This window comes from Lactuca serriola, chromosome 4, assembly GCF_051521515.1.
Source record: "Lactuca serriola cultivar US96UC23 chromosome 4, Lser_US96UC23_V15, whole genome shotgun sequence".
NCBI lineage: Eukaryota > Viridiplantae > Streptophyta > Magnoliopsida > Asterales > Asteraceae > Lactuca > Lactuca serriola.
The window spans coordinates 91,119,912-91,134,820 of NC_136411.1; the positions used below are offsets into that span (position 1 = coordinate 91,119,912).

The window sequence follows — 14,909 nt, forward strand, 5'->3', positions numbered from 1 at the left end:
TCACAAAAGCATGTTGCTCTTAATGCTTGCCTTCGTGATCGGATATTGCTCCTACTTCCCACTGAGCTTGAAGATGCCATTTTGCTTCGATGGAGGGTAAGAAGGGGTTTTTACAGAGGAGGAGTTGATGACGGGGTGTTTAATGGAAGGTCAATGAGTTGGGGTAACCGGCTCTTATAAGGATTACCGGTTCTTAGGGCCAAACTGAGTGTATTAGCCGGTAATCTGTCATTTTTTATAAGTAAAATTTAATTTAGGACTAAATCATAAATTAAGGCAAAATTTTGAGACTTTTTCGCAGATTTCCCTATTATTATTTATTATTTTGTTATTAATCAATATTGGGATTCAATGTACCACAATGTATGCAATTAGTACAATACTAGAAGGGCACAACACAAACACACAAAAGCCTTTTCAGTTTCCAAGGGTTTTACCATATATTCTCCGGCGGCGGGTGCTGTTTAGACAAACAGGGAGTTAAGAGACGACGGAGATGGAGGAGGAGGGGGACGCTTTGCAGTCGCAACAACAAGTGGTACAAGCTCGCCATATCAAGAAGAGATCTCTCAAGAACAAAGCGCTTTCTGTTTCCTTCAATGAAAAGGACCTCAGGTATTCATTAATTCCTCACTAGTTAACCCTTCTTTCGTCTAAATCCCCCTCTGTTCAGCCGCACTTCGACCTAGAAATCAGAAGAGTTTCTTCAGATTCAAAGTGTCTCTCTCTAGTTTAAAGTCGAAGGATTATATGATAGAAATTTGAGGAACTTGTTCATGCTGTTTTGAGTTGAAGTTTTTAGTTGTTACTATTCTATATGATTTGAGTTTACGCATTCTGGATGATCCCTAGCTCGTTACAAACATCGACCCTGCACTTTTTGTGTTCAGTTTGTGGTTGAATTTGATATATGCATCACCAATTTGAGGCTATGAATCAAAGTTGCATTAATGGGTAATCTATCTTGACGTACCAAACTGCCAATGTCAAGTTTTTTCACACACTTACAATTGTAAATTATAGAGCTTTGGCTTGAAGCTTTTAACTGATGAAAAACCTTTTAAGAAAGTGACAAGGGGCAAAGTTTTTTTACACAGTCATTCTCATTCCTTGTGAATCATAAAACTTTGTCTTGAAATTTTTTAATCCGTGATAGATGCATAATGGATAATGTTATGTGGCAATGAATAGAGATTGATTGAGATATAGTGACCACTAATTGATCTAAACAATGCTTAAAATAAGACACTTAAACTTATTGGGTTCAAATTGTTTTAGCATGTTTTATCTACTCCCATCTCTAATTTGTATTTGGGTTTATAGTGATTTTGTGACTGGGTTTCACAAGAGAAAGAAGAAGAGGAGAAAAGAAGCTCAAAGTCAACAACAAGAAGCTTTAAGACGCAAGCGTATTGAGCTCCGCAAAAAGGTAATTCCTCCATATGTTCATTTATTTACTCACATTCAGACACTTCATTCAGTCCAAAAAAGAAACAGTCTTATTCATTCATTAATAGTTTTCATTTTTTTTTTCTCATTTTGTTGGCAGAGAAAACTAGAAAGAGAGTATGTTATATATAGTGGAGCTCCACCTGGTCAAGATGGTGAAGCTAATGAAAATGGTGAAGTCAAAGAAGCTGAAGCAGACGAAGAAGATGAAGAAGAAGATGATGATGATGAACATCTAACATCAGTTTCTGGTACATAAACAAATTTTCAAGAATTTATTGGCATTTTGAAGTTAATTAAGATATGATTCTTGAAATTGTTTCACTACTAAATTAGTATAATCAGGGACATAATAGTCATTTACATTGGTTGATTCTAATTCTTTCTTTCTTTCTTTCTGTTTGACCATAGGAACAAAAGTGTATGACACTGGTAGTGTGAAGGTCATGGTGACAACGAGTGAGATCTCTCGAGAAGACGACGCTTTGAATGGAAACCTAGTAGCTGGTGAAATACCCAAATTGCCCCTAGGGTCCGAAAAGAAGGTGAATTTGCCAGTGATCAAGAAGAAGCCGATGAAGAGAGTTGAGAAAAAAAGATCACGTCCCAAGACTCAAACCAAAAGAGATAAAAGAAAGGGTAAGAAGGTTGAAAAGAGACGTTAGTATATGCAAAATTCTCGTATGTAAACCCTGAAATGGTTGTTAATTTATTTTTGTTCTTTCTGACAAGTACAACTTTTTATGCACTGTGTACAAGATGTGCATTCTTTTGCTATTGTTTATGTTACTCACACTGCAATGTGGAAGGAGATATAAATCAGATCTACTTAAGTTGTAACACATGTATGTGGATTGGTCATCAGATGTTAAAGAACAATCATCTATGCATGATGTACATCATATAAAAAGTTGGTTGGTAGAGTGGTTTTTTTTACTTTTTTTTTTTTGCAACTGCTTTCCCCTTTGTGGGTATACTTTCTTTTGGGGTGTGTGTTATAGAGGTTTGTACTATGTGTATTAGTGATTGTACGTTGCAATTAATCAGATTCAGTGGACTGCAAAAAGTCAAAAAATGTCAAGGACCATATCCAGCGAAGAAAGTCGTGATAAAAAAAAAATGATGTGGCCAGGTAGATACATTGGATTTGTATTATTGGGATTTAGATAATTTACATTTAAGCCCCACTTGTATTCTTTTTATTTATTTTGAGGTGCTTTTTTATATATAATCTAATCAACCATTTGTAAATTAAGTGTTTGATTAAACATCTAAATCCTTTTGGTTATATCTCTGAATGAGAGATTGACATTTAACTTATATTGTGCATATAACCATAGTTAGATTTACATGATAGTTTATTATACACTTATCTAATTAGAACCCTAAATCTACAGATTTTGGATTTATTTCACAACAGATCCTTTCATTTTAATTAATTCGACTTCAATGTAACCTAATAATAGTAAACATTTTCATGGTATATCAAAGAGATTAATAAAAATTTATATGTTAAACGTATCTTGGTTTATAAATACATATTTGCTAACACGTTTTTATGAAGATACAAAAAGATCATGACTAAAAGGTTCACAAATTTTGATATTGTTATGTAAAAGTGTAATCCATGAAACCATTGTATTATTTAAGTTTGTTTCTTACATAATATGCTAATTAGTAATCTCAAATTTTATCTTTTCCTTACCTTAAAATAACAAATAAAGTTATACATTACTTAATCTGATAATTTTCATAACTACTGTTAAAATTTTGTACTAACTATGGTTGACTTACTCTTTTTAATTATATCTTTCATGATTTGAGAAATAATAATATTAAAAATTCACTTCTAAGAAAGAATTAGTCAACTTTTTAAGAAAGAAGAGCATAGATGACATAATCTTAATCAAAAGGGGTTGTTTGTGAAACTTTAGAAATCTCAGTGGGTAGATAGGCAACTTATCCAGCCACCACAATGGAAGACCCTTTATCTTTTAATGGAATAAATATTTATGAGACTAAAAAGAGAAGGTTCCCAGATTCTGACCTGAAAGTTCTTGGTAATTTCCCAAAACAAAAGCATACCAAGGCGTAAATTTTCCTTTTAATTTTCCCGCTTTCTTGTTTGTCTTTAATCTTTTCATCCTTTAATTGGATTCCCTATTGAGCCCTAAAAACCCCTTTTTAATTTTTCAATTTCTAGTGTGTTTTTGTGAAGATCAATAAGAATTAGATCAGATCAGATCTGAACGAGGGTTCGTGTTTTTGAACCGAGAAAATGCAAAAAAAGTTCATGGAGAAAAGGGGATTAGATCCTAGTAGTAGCGAAGAGGGTCAACCCGATAAGAAGAGACCAGCTCTCGCTAGGTATTTTCGCTGAATTATTTATATATATTTTTGTAAATTTTGCAAATTATTTGTCAATATATGAAGTGGGTTTTGTCATTATTTATTTTCTGGCAAAAAATCATGTTAATTGTTCAACTATTGTGCTGATTTTGGTCTAAGTCACTGATGTTTGGTAGTGGATTTTGTTCTTTTTGTTGTTTTCTGGGCAATTAATGTCTTATATGCAAGGATTGAGCTAGGGTTTTTTCGTCTGCATAATCTCCTGAGTCTATTTATGATATTCATGAATAAGTCAACGCCAATCATCAATATTATCATCGAACTTCCAATTTGTTACTCTTATACGAGGAACTAGAGTGTAGTAATGAGAAGAGAAAACAATTAACATTGTTACATTTTAATTGGTGTCTTTTGGAATACTTGTAGTATATTTTATGTAAATGTTCAAGGGAATTTTTATTATGCAGTGTTATTGTTGAAGCTTTAAAGGTCGATAGTTTGCAGAAACTTTGTTCATCATTGGAGCCGATTCTTCGAAGAGTTGTAAGATCTAAAATCCCTAGTGAGATATCATAAGTATCTGGATAGTAATTTTATTTTATTTTTTCTGTTTGTTATATGAAATCTTGTTAGTTAATCAATCAAGTGAATCAACTAACAGACTGGGTTGTATTGAATGCATGAGTTCTTAATTCTTTATTATGTTATTAAAGTATACTATGAATTTGAGCACCAAAAACAACTGATAAGGACACTAAACAGACTTATAATAGTACAAAACTGATTTTAAAATCTTTACCCTTATATTATGAAAAGTATAAATTTGACTATAATTCATGTTTTAAGTACCCTTTGATTAAAGAAATGATTGAAATTAATATCTAGTTTTCATATATGAAAAGTCTTGTGGGCTTGAATGCTTGATAAAGACTTTTTGCAAGTATTTTAGCTTAAAAGTTTTCTGAAAACTAGACGTTGCCATCCTAAAAAAAGCAAGAAAGAAAAACTATTGAACTTGTTTCTAATGTTTCTTGCATTATATTTATAGAAGCATAATTTGAGATATTTCATATATACCACTTACACCATTGGTTTTACTGATTAAACAGGTTAGTGAAGAAGTTGAGCGTGCCTTGGCAAAGTTGGGCCCATCAAAACTTAATGGAAGGTACAAGATTTCCTAGTTACTTAACAATCCTTAGTCATATCATATGAAGCACCTTTATATGTAAAAGTAAAACCTTTTCTTTATTTGATGACCAAAATGTGTTTAGTGTTTACATAATTCGTGTCAGTTGCATAAATTGATAAAAGAAAGTGGAACATTGTTGAATAAATAACCATTTAACCAGTGTCACATCATAAGTATTAAGGAAACCAGTTCACAATGTTGCATAAACAAACATTTAACCATTTATCATTACAAACAAAATGATTACATTGATTTGGGTTCACAAGATTCTTTAATTGTTCTTTAAGGCTAGATGCAAGAAATAACAACACCCTTATTTGTGTATTATAGCATCCTACGTTCATTTCTTTCTATTACAAACACTGTACTTTCATTCATTTTCTCTTTAAAAGCACTGTACACTACTCCTACTTCTTGCATTTAAAATTGTTTCAACTTTCAATGGACAAGTCTTTTAGATATTTGATAAATAGTCAATCATCTCAAAGACTACAGCTTTCATAGAAAAGATTACTCTTTGCTAAAGATTCTTTAAAAATCTATCCAGGGTTTCACCAAAGAGAATAGAAGGTCCCGATGGAAGAGACTTGCAACTACAATTTAGGTCCAAACTATCCCTCCCTCTTTTCACTGGTGGAAAAGTAGAAGGGGAAAGAGGTGCTGCAATCCATGTAGTCTTGATTGATGCCAACACAGGTCATTTGGTGACATCGGGTCCCGAATCATCAGTCAAACTAGATGTGGTGGTGCTTGAAGGTGATTTCAACAATGAAGATGAAGAAGGATGGAGTCAAGAAGAATTTGAAACTCATATGGTAAAAGAAAGAGAAGGAAAACGACCACTTTTATCTGGAGAATTACAAGTGGTGTTGAAAGAAGGTGTGGGGACATTAGGCGAATTGAGTTTTACAGACAATTCTAGTTGGATAAGGAGTAGAAAGTTTAGACTTGGGCTTAAAGTTTCCTCAGGATATAGTGAGGGGATTCGTGTTCGTGAGGCAAAAACAGATGCCTTCACTGTTAAAGACCATCGAGGAGAATGTAAGTTTGTTTTAAATTTGATAAAAGAACAAGGGTAAAACAGTCATTTACTCACATTTACATTGTTGTTTTTTTCTTGACTTTTGGCTTTACAGTGTACAAGAAGCATTATCCACCTGCCCTAAATGATGAGGTTTGGAGATTGGAAAAGATTGGTAAAGATGGATCATTTCACAAGAAGCTTAATAAAGCAGGAATATTTAGTGTAGAAGATTTTCTTCGCCTTGTAGTGAGAGATCCAAAGAAGCTAAGAAATGTAAGATTTGCGTCTTTTGCATTTCAATTATATATATTATTAAAAGGGTTTATGGATGGTTTTATTAAATTGTGGTATGTTGGAATTGGTTGTAGGTTCTTGGGAGTGGCATGTCGAATAAAATGTGGGATGTTCTTGTGGAGCATGCAAAGACTTGTATTTTGAGTCACAAACTGTATGTTTATTATTCAGATGATGTGAGAAATGTTGGTGTTGTTTTCAACCATATCTATGAATTAAGTGGCTTAGTTGCTGCTGGACATTACTATGCAACAGATGCCCTTTCCGATGATCAAAAGGTTAGTGAAATACCCTAAAAATTTAATTGTTGGAAAAAAAATTGAGATCTTGAGAGCCAATTGTGACTTTGTTTGTATTTATTCAGGTGTTTGTAGATACATTGATGAAGAAGGCATATGATAACTGGATGCATGTGGTGGAATATGATGGAAAATCATTTTTAGGGGCTCATCAGGAAAAAACAGCAGCTCCACAAATCGATATGGGAATCGGTCAACAAAGCTATTCAAACTCGTTTGACCATCAACAACTCACTCTACCCCCTCCAGCCCCTCAACAACAACAACAACAACCTGCTCTCAATCCAGGCGTCACCACTGGAGGTAAATGACCATTTTACCCTTGTGCTTATAATCATATGTGATGCTGAATAACAAATGATTTGTCTAGAACTCATGTTCCCATTAAGTCAAAAAAGAGACCACCTTGTTTTGGTTTACATTTTCCAAGCCTATTAGTTTAAATGACTAAAATACCCTCGAGTAATGGATGTTTTCTTTTATAGGTTATGATGGTACTACTTCACACAACATGAATCTCAATGCACCTACTCAATTCGATTCCTCCTCATTCACTTTGATCAACAGCTCTCAACACCCTCCCAGGAATGATAACAACATCCTGGCCCTTGGATTAACACAACCATCCACCCCTGGATTCCTTTCGGGACCCACTAACACATTGAATTTGAGTTCTTCATTTAGAGGATTAGATGACTACTTTCCTGAAGAAGAAATCCGCATGAGAAGTCACGAAATGCTTGAAAACGAAGATATGCAGCATCTGCTTCGGTTGTTCAACATGGGTAGTGGTCAAACCCCTGGTGGCCATGGTCAAACCTCCGGTGGTAGCCATGTTAATGAAAGCTATTATCCATATTCATCGGGTTATGTGCCTAATACACCTTCAAATTTTGGGTATGGATTTGATGTGGATAAAACACGTACTTCTGGGAAAGCAGTGGTGGGGTGGCTTAAACTTAAGGCTGCTTTGAGATGGGGAATCTTTATAAGGAAACAGGCGGCTGAAAGAAGGGCACAAATAGTTGAATTGGAAGACCCGTAATTGGGATTTCCTTTTTGTTTAAGGTAACCCACCCCCACTTTGTTTTTGCTTAAATATCAAAGATTCAAGTGGTATCAGGTTTATAGAGCAAAAACTATACACAACTTTGACCTCACAAGTGTTGCAAGCTTTTCACTTGTTTTTGACATGATTGAAGGCAACAACAATCAAGAAATCTTCAACTTGGACTTTAGGAATATGATGTTTGTTGTATTATTATATAATCACAGGGTAGGTTTTGTTAGTGATTCTTGTCAACCGTTGGATTGATTTGGCAAAGATCATGATGGAAGGTGGGGATTGTGCTTGAGATGACTTTTGGAAGCTCAGAAAAGCTGAGCTTTTGGAATGGAAGAAAGGGTGTAATTTCAGTTATACAGTGATTTGTTTGATGTTTTTTTTTTAATTGTGTTGTGTTGTGTTGTTAAAATGTGACATAACAACTTTCTGGTGTATGCTATGATACAATTTTTAATAATAGTGACAACCTTTGTTCCTCTTTCTGCATTTTTGGAGTCAACTTAGACAACATGATTCAAAATGATGATGCTTTTCCATTTGTTTATATTAGTATAAGGTTGGAAAATCCTTTACATGATTCAAACCCATTACATGCAATTATAAGAAGAAAATGTTGGCTTAGGGCTTCAAAGATCCTAAGAATTTACTACAAACTGAAAGCTAATATTCTATGATCTTGAAACTAAAGATGGATATGAAAATCAAACCCATCATATACAAGAAAAGGTTTAAGTTAGCAAATACAATGAATATGAAAAAGGGAAAAAAAAAAATAGATAAATGGACAAGAAAACGAAGCTATTCTGCATCTGAAATTTCATCTTCATCCTCATCTAGAATGTAAACTAGAGCACGCTTTCTTGCAGCAAACACACATGCAACGCCTCTAGATGCTGAAGATATAATCATGAAACAAAGATCAAAACATTAAAAAAAAAAAAGTATAGCTTTACAACAATGATGTATCTAATTATCTCTTGTCCTTTAAGACTATGTTTGTAGGCATTTTCCATGATGAAGATGAGGGCATTTATGTATTTTCCACACACAAGGGATCAAGAACATGTCCCTATTCCACCTTTTTAGTGAGACAAAAAATTAAAAACATTTTTTTTAGAGGTACTTACCACTAACTGCTAGAGGAGCAATGACAGAGTGAGGAATTCCTCGTACTTTGAAACTATCCATGTGCAGATACACAATCGAGTCCTGTAGTGAAACATCATATCAGTAAGTACAAGTGGGACCCAAAAAATGAAAATCTGAAGTGTTTTTAGCTTGAGATGAAAAGGGAATGGAAAATGCTATTACATGATATGGTTGAAACTTGTACCTTAAGTTGTTGCAATTTCCAAGGGGTTGATGTTGTAGAAGTTGGTATAGATACAAATGGAAGATCATCTGCTTGCACAATCATCATACAAGCCTTTTCAGAGCTTTCAGAAACGGAAGATGGCCCGTTTAATAGCAGAACAAGTTGGCATTCCTGTTATCAGCGGCAGATTGTTGAGAAAGTAACTTGTCTTGTGTTTTCTATGGAGTTCAATATGCAAGAAATGGCAGCATACTTCTGTTGATTTTTTTTTTTTTAAATTTATTATAGCATCCTATTTTCATTTCTTCCTATTACACCATTGTACTTTAAAACATCTACCAATTATAGCAATTTTTCTGCTATAATGAGGTAGATTTTCAAAGTATAATACCATAACTGCATAGAACTTTCAAAGTTTAGTGCATTTAAGAAAGAGATTGAAAGTAAAATTCTATGATATAAAGAAACTGAAGTAGGATGCTATAATGCACAAACAAATGAAAGCACTTTGGGATAAAAAAAAACCCTGTTGCTACCATTAAAAGTTAAGCAGAGTGCCAATGAATCACCTTATATAGAGACAAATCAACGCATTGATAGTCATCAGGAACACATAACAAGACAGCTTCTAAGTCATGCATTAAACACCTTGTAACAACTATGCAATTTGCAAGGTCAGATGAAGGCTCATTGGGTAATCTAAAAGATACATAATCAACAAAGCTCTGTTGTTCCTGCATACAATCAAACAGCAAATCAGTAGCAACAAAATGGACCTTTTTTCTATGATATGTGGGCTCCAAAAGCTACTGATAATGATTGCCTTACAGGGGCATAATCGTCTATTAGAGTATTAGGTCCCCTTATCATTACACATGGTAGTACAAGACTCACTCTAGATCTCTCGTATGTGTAAAAGACATGAATGCCCTTCTCATCCTTATTCTTATCCAGCTGGTCTAGTGGCATCATGTGTAAATGGGATTGGATTGGACTGGACAACCTCTCTTTTGATGATGAGGATGAGAAGGGCATTTATGTCTTTTGTACAGACGAGAGATTGAGAGTGAGTCTTGTACCATTTTGTTCTACCTTTTTTGGGTGGGGAAAAACATCAGTCTCACAAACAGGGCCTTAAGAACCTGAATAATTAGCCAAAAGATACCTACCTTGTAAAATGAAATGGATGTTGGAACAGTGGACAATGCAGATTTTGGCAAAGATTCAACAGGAAACAATGGCAACAAGTTTTGGCAGAGGATCTTTTTGGAAATTGTAGTGAAAGGCATCTGGAAGGCCTCTTTGAAACTGCAGTGATTGAGTCATTACTTTAGGATATCATTTGAAAAGTGAGGTGTTGTACTTGTTTAGCAACATTTTCGATTCGGGTGCCATTTTTAACAGAAAAAAGGGATTAGCAAGTATCAGAAAATCAAAATGGACTACAAAATTTGTATATATTGGTTACAACTTACAAGCAGTTAACTTGAAGTTTTTTCAATTCTAAAAAGCTTTTTTCACATTCAAAATCAATAAGCAACTTGTCATACCCTTAAGACACAACATATTCATACCTGAAAATTAGTTTGTTTGATTTCAAGCATACATATATAATATTGAGCAGAGAAAGAAAGCATACCAAGATTCCATTTGTTGAAACTCTTTTGCTAAAGTTCTTCGCAAGTAATCTAAATCTGTGAAACCCCCAAAATGAGCCAACTCTTGTACTCTTTCCATTGTCTCCCTGAAGAATCAAGGTTTAAGAAACGTATATATAATTTCACATATAAGAACTTTGAGAAATTAAGCATGTTCTGGACCAAAATCACATGTGGGTGTGTAAAAAAGATTAAATCTTGATTAAAATGTCTTCCAAGTTTACATGGGTAAGTTACTTACAAGTCAACTTCAATACTGTGATCAATTTCTGTTGATTCGAGCAACCGTTTTACTGGATCTTGATCATATAAATACTTCAAGAACAAAATAACCAGTTCACTGAAAAAACAAAGAGGTATTTAGCCATCATAAAATCTTGAATATAACTATAAGAAACAAAAGAGAACTAAAAAGAACAACCAATTGAATGCAAGAATCTGGTGCTGATCGCTTGGTTCTGATGTTAACATTTTCACACATTTGTGAAGCCAATTGAAGAAGTTTGAAAACTGCATCAAAAAAATATCAGCACTTAATTGCTTTCCTTTGTAATGCAAATTATGGGTTACATATTGCTACTATCAGTAAAAAAATTATGTTGTCTATATTGGTAAAAAGAGTAAAGTATCTTGCAATTTTCCCAATTCACCCTTTTACTACTGTTGCTCAAACTGTCTCATTATAATCAAAGCATTTGACTTGACCTATAGTTTTGGGAAAGTTTATAAAATGCCCTTCAAATCTTCAATAGTGACATTAAGAGAATCTTGTGGATTTCGATTAATAATATTAGCTTTAGGAAAGTATGAAGCAAAATGGATAAGCGAACACCGAACTCCCTATCAGTTCTTGTTTGTATACCTGAACATGAAGATTTACAAACTCTCTAGACATAAGGACTAAATGGTCATTTACTCTCATTCAAATGGTTCTCATTCATCCAACAAAGAGACAGTCTTTGTTCATACAACATTTTTTCCAAACAAACATCATGTATGCATATAACACTTTATCCATTATGAGATAAAAAGGAAACATGTCCTTAAACTCTAAGACATAAGGGCAAAATGGTCATTTACTATACAAGAAATGAAAAGAAGAATATCTCAAAAAGTAATAAGCACCTGTTGTACAGAAGAGGCCAAAACCCTCATAAACCTTTCAACTTGTATCAACAGTATACCAGCCTTCTCAGTTGCATTATCTATTAAACTTTCATCCAAACCAACACTTTTATAACGTGAACGCCACTTAGAAAGTCCTCTTAATTCCCCTAATCTAAATCCAATCATCTCTGCAGCAGGCTGAACACCAAAAGATTCTTCTTCAAAATTCAACTACAAACTTTAAACAATCTCAATCTTATTCTTACCTGTAAATGTTCAAGAACAATAACCTGAAGATCCTTTCCAGCCCCACAAACCAACTTCATTATCCGCTTAAGACCCTGATAATAATAACCTTTCATCAATGAAACCTTTATCCCATTTTTTTTTTTGTAATGGATAAAATGAAGTAAAGATTGATATACCGCTTCACCAAGTGAAGTCAATAGAAATTGGTGAACAGCTGGACTGGTGCGGGCCCCACCTAAAAGGCTAAGAAACTCCTCTTGTGGGGTTGAGTCCAATCCTGTGTTTGATAAGCAAGAAAAAGTCAACAATCATCAGAATGGAATTGTCAACTGTGATTGATTTCAGGGTTGTTAGTAGTTACCATGGTCATGAATGAGATTAGAGAGGGAATCAAATTTGTCATGAAATGTGTGCATTGCATCAGACCATTGCTTAGACATGACAGACAATGAGGCTCTAATGACTTCTGTTAAATCCTCAATGTTTGAAGCTTGTTGAGCAACTTGGTGAAGCTCATTTCTCCTACAACAATTAAGAATCAGTGTCATATGAATAGTTTCTGGTTTATAAATCACTAAGATGCTTCTTAGTATATGCGTTTTTTGTAGTATAATGATAAGTAAATCGGTAAATTTGAAAGTAACCTTTTAAAGAATATTGAGGTATCGAGTGTTAAGCAATGGAAACCATGCAAATCATGCCTTGGAACTTGAAGCTCCCCAGAACATAGTACTGTCAAATGACAAAGATCTTTGGACAATGCCACCTGTCAACAAGACCATTTTATAAACTTTTAATTTGGCTATAAGTTGTTCCACCCTTTTTGTTGAGACAAAAAATATTTCATTTTTTGTCCCATTGACATCCTTTACCTTACAGATTGAAGCATTGAGCAGTTTGCAATCAACATGCTCCTTTTCAAGTGGAAAAGTAACAGAAAAATCATGGATATCCTGCAACCCAATAAAAAAGAGAATCATGTAAGCCAATAAACCAAGATACAATTGTCATTGTTTACCATTTTTATTCTGTGGGTCCTTGAGGAGAAAATAAAATGGGGCCCACAAAATGACAAATAAGGAAAATGGTATCAGATGTATGAAAACAGGCTTACAATTTTCCCGATTGGAAATATTCCAAAGATACTAAAGTTTATGATTCCATCTTTGTCTGCACTACAAAGAATGTTGAAACGTTGATGTGAGGAATTTGATAACTCTTGTGATAAATTTTCACTTTCATCCATGAAACCGGTTTCTCCAGGAACAAGTCCAGGTGCCCTAGGAGCTCTTGGAGGAGGAGGAAAGAAACGAGAGGTTCTATCTTCATATTTTGAGGTATGAAATTTGTCATCCTGAACAACAAGCATTTAAAAACCATAAAAGAGATGTTTTCCAAAAGATTATTCGAAAAAAGTCTAAAATATAAGGAGAAATCATACTGATATCTCTCCACCTCCATCATCCTCCCAATTGAGGCATACAACAGCAACAGTGTGAGATTTCATACTTCTTAACAGCTTCCCATTCTGCTTAATACAATATGTATATATGTCATAAACTCAAGATTCAAGATTCAAGGTAACAATTAAGACTAATTACTTGGATAAACTTTATAGTGAGATGATAATTTTAAGATTGTTGAAGCTTATTTATGAGGTTAAGCAGAAGAACTCACTTCGACATCATGCAATGAAATAGTCCCATCTTGAAGCCCAACAGCTATTGCTTTACCATCAGGACGCCAACATAAAGATGTTATGCATCTTCCTGTAAAAGAATTAAGGATTTTCTTTGTCAAAATAGCTACAAGATTGGTATAAACATATGCAGTAATCAAATATTGGTTCTCTTTTCACAAATAAAAGAACTAGAGAGGTGAAGGTGACCTGGGGAGATAGTCCATAGCCTCTGCCAATTAAAACGATGCAGCAAAATCTTTGAATCCTCAGTAACCATAGCCAGCAAATCTTTCTCTGGGTTCCATTCAGCTATTTTGATCTTCACAATTTGAATATTATTTCTTTAGATTAAGGAAAACAAGTGCTAAAATCTTTAGAAGGAATCATTTTCTACACACTATCCACACACAGCATTGGTTTATACAGATTTGAAAAGGGTTAAAGGGTAGGGATTTTTCAAACCTGGGACGCTACTGGCTTGTCGAATTGAAGCTGGAAAGGAACAATTCTTGAAACTTCTTCTTCATCTGTTTCCATATTGATTAATGGTGTTTAACGATCGATGGATTTGGCACTCCTGGTATGAGTTTTTTTTCCCGATCTTTGTAGAGTCTATGATTAGTATGTGTTTGCGCGCTGCAAATTTTTGAGTGGAAGCTTGCGAGTGTGGGTTTAAGAATAGGGCGGGATTTGGGGATTTCAATGGTTGTTGCTTGTTATTGAACAAATGCAAATTGAAGGGCTGGTTTGACCTATCTCTTATTTCTGAGGGGGCTTTTGATTTTGATTTCATATTTATTGATTTTGATTTCATATTTTTCTAAAAAAACTTGTCATGACTCTAAGCTTGTAAATGCCGTAAAGTTTTACCAAAATGTCCTTTTAACTTATATACTACGAGCATGTTTGGTATTACGGAGCTTTTGGAAGCGCTTAGGAGTTTCTAGCTTTTAGCTTTTGATAAAACACTTTAGTTTAAACAAAAAGTTTCGTTTGACAGTACGAGCGTTTAGCTTTTAGTTTTAACAAAACGCTCCGATTCTAAAGGCTACTTCATGTAGTGTTTAACAAAACGCTCCTGAGCTTTTGAAATCAATTTCCATAATTACCCTTAAAAATATATTTATATATTTATTTATTTTTAACCAATTATCCTTTTATGTAATTTTATATATTTCAAAAGCTTCCAGCTATTTTTACCAAACATTTATATAACAAATAAAAGC

The 14,909-nt window shown here is 34.0% G+C and overlaps 3 protein-coding genes across 5 annotated transcripts; 2 read left to right on the forward strand and 1 right to left on the reverse strand.

The window, feature by feature from the left end:
• Positions 1 to 403: 403 nt before the first annotated feature.
• Positions 404 to 2,385, forward strand: LOC145102101 (ribosomal RNA-processing protein). The gene is made up of 4 exons (XM_079039455.1): positions 404 to 615; positions 1,324 to 1,429; positions 1,550 to 1,700; positions 1,861 to 2,385. The coding sequence occupies exons 1-4, from the start codon at positions 497 to 499 to the stop codon at positions 2,112 to 2,114; spliced, it is 630 nt and encodes a 209-aa protein (XP_078895581.1). The 5' UTR covers positions 404 to 496; the 3' UTR covers positions 2,115 to 2,385.
• A 1,056-nt stretch (positions 2,386 to 3,441) lies between these two features.
• Positions 3,442 to 8,159, forward strand: LOC145102098 (calmodulin-binding protein 60 D-like). Of its 3 annotated transcripts, none has more exons than XM_079039452.1 (9): positions 3,442 to 3,509; positions 3,653 to 3,816; positions 4,266 to 4,341; positions 4,908 to 4,966; positions 5,538 to 6,031; positions 6,127 to 6,287; positions 6,383 to 6,586; positions 6,673 to 6,910; positions 7,093 to 8,159. In XM_079039452.1, the coding sequence occupies exons 2-9, from the start codon at positions 3,728 to 3,730 to the stop codon at positions 7,650 to 7,652; spliced, it is 1,881 nt and encodes a 626-aa protein (XP_078895578.1). In that variant the 5' UTR covers positions 3,442 to 3,509; positions 3,653 to 3,727; the 3' UTR covers positions 7,653 to 8,159. The 3 variants fall into 3 exon arrangements, with proteins under 3 accessions (XP_078895578.1, XP_078895579.1, XP_078895577.1); XM_079039453.1 differs by having other exon boundaries at positions 3,462 to 3,816; positions 7,093 to 7,675; positions 7,883 to 8,159; XM_079039451.1 differs by having other exon boundaries at positions 3,462 to 3,816.
• A 24-nt stretch (positions 8,160 to 8,183) lies between these two features.
• Positions 8,184 to 14,412, reverse strand: APC4 (Transducin/WD40 repeat-like superfamily protein). Its single transcript, XM_079039450.1, has 19 exons — positions 14,146 to 14,412; positions 13,891 to 14,002; positions 13,680 to 13,771; positions 13,444 to 13,530; positions 13,117 to 13,356; positions 12,875 to 12,955; positions 12,647 to 12,768; positions 12,364 to 12,524; positions 12,179 to 12,279; positions 12,020 to 12,094; positions 11,772 to 11,951; positions 11,068 to 11,156; positions 10,888 to 10,986; positions 10,628 to 10,732; positions 10,158 to 10,296; positions 9,558 to 9,722; positions 9,007 to 9,159; positions 8,801 to 8,882; positions 8,184 to 8,566 (listed from the first exon to the last, which is right to left on the reverse strand). The coding sequence occupies exons 1-19, from the start codon at positions 14,218 to 14,220 to the stop codon at positions 8,472 to 8,474; spliced, it is 2,253 nt and encodes a 750-aa protein (XP_078895576.1). The 5' UTR covers positions 14,221 to 14,412; the 3' UTR covers positions 8,184 to 8,471.
• Positions 14,413 to 14,909: the final 497 nt, after the last annotated feature.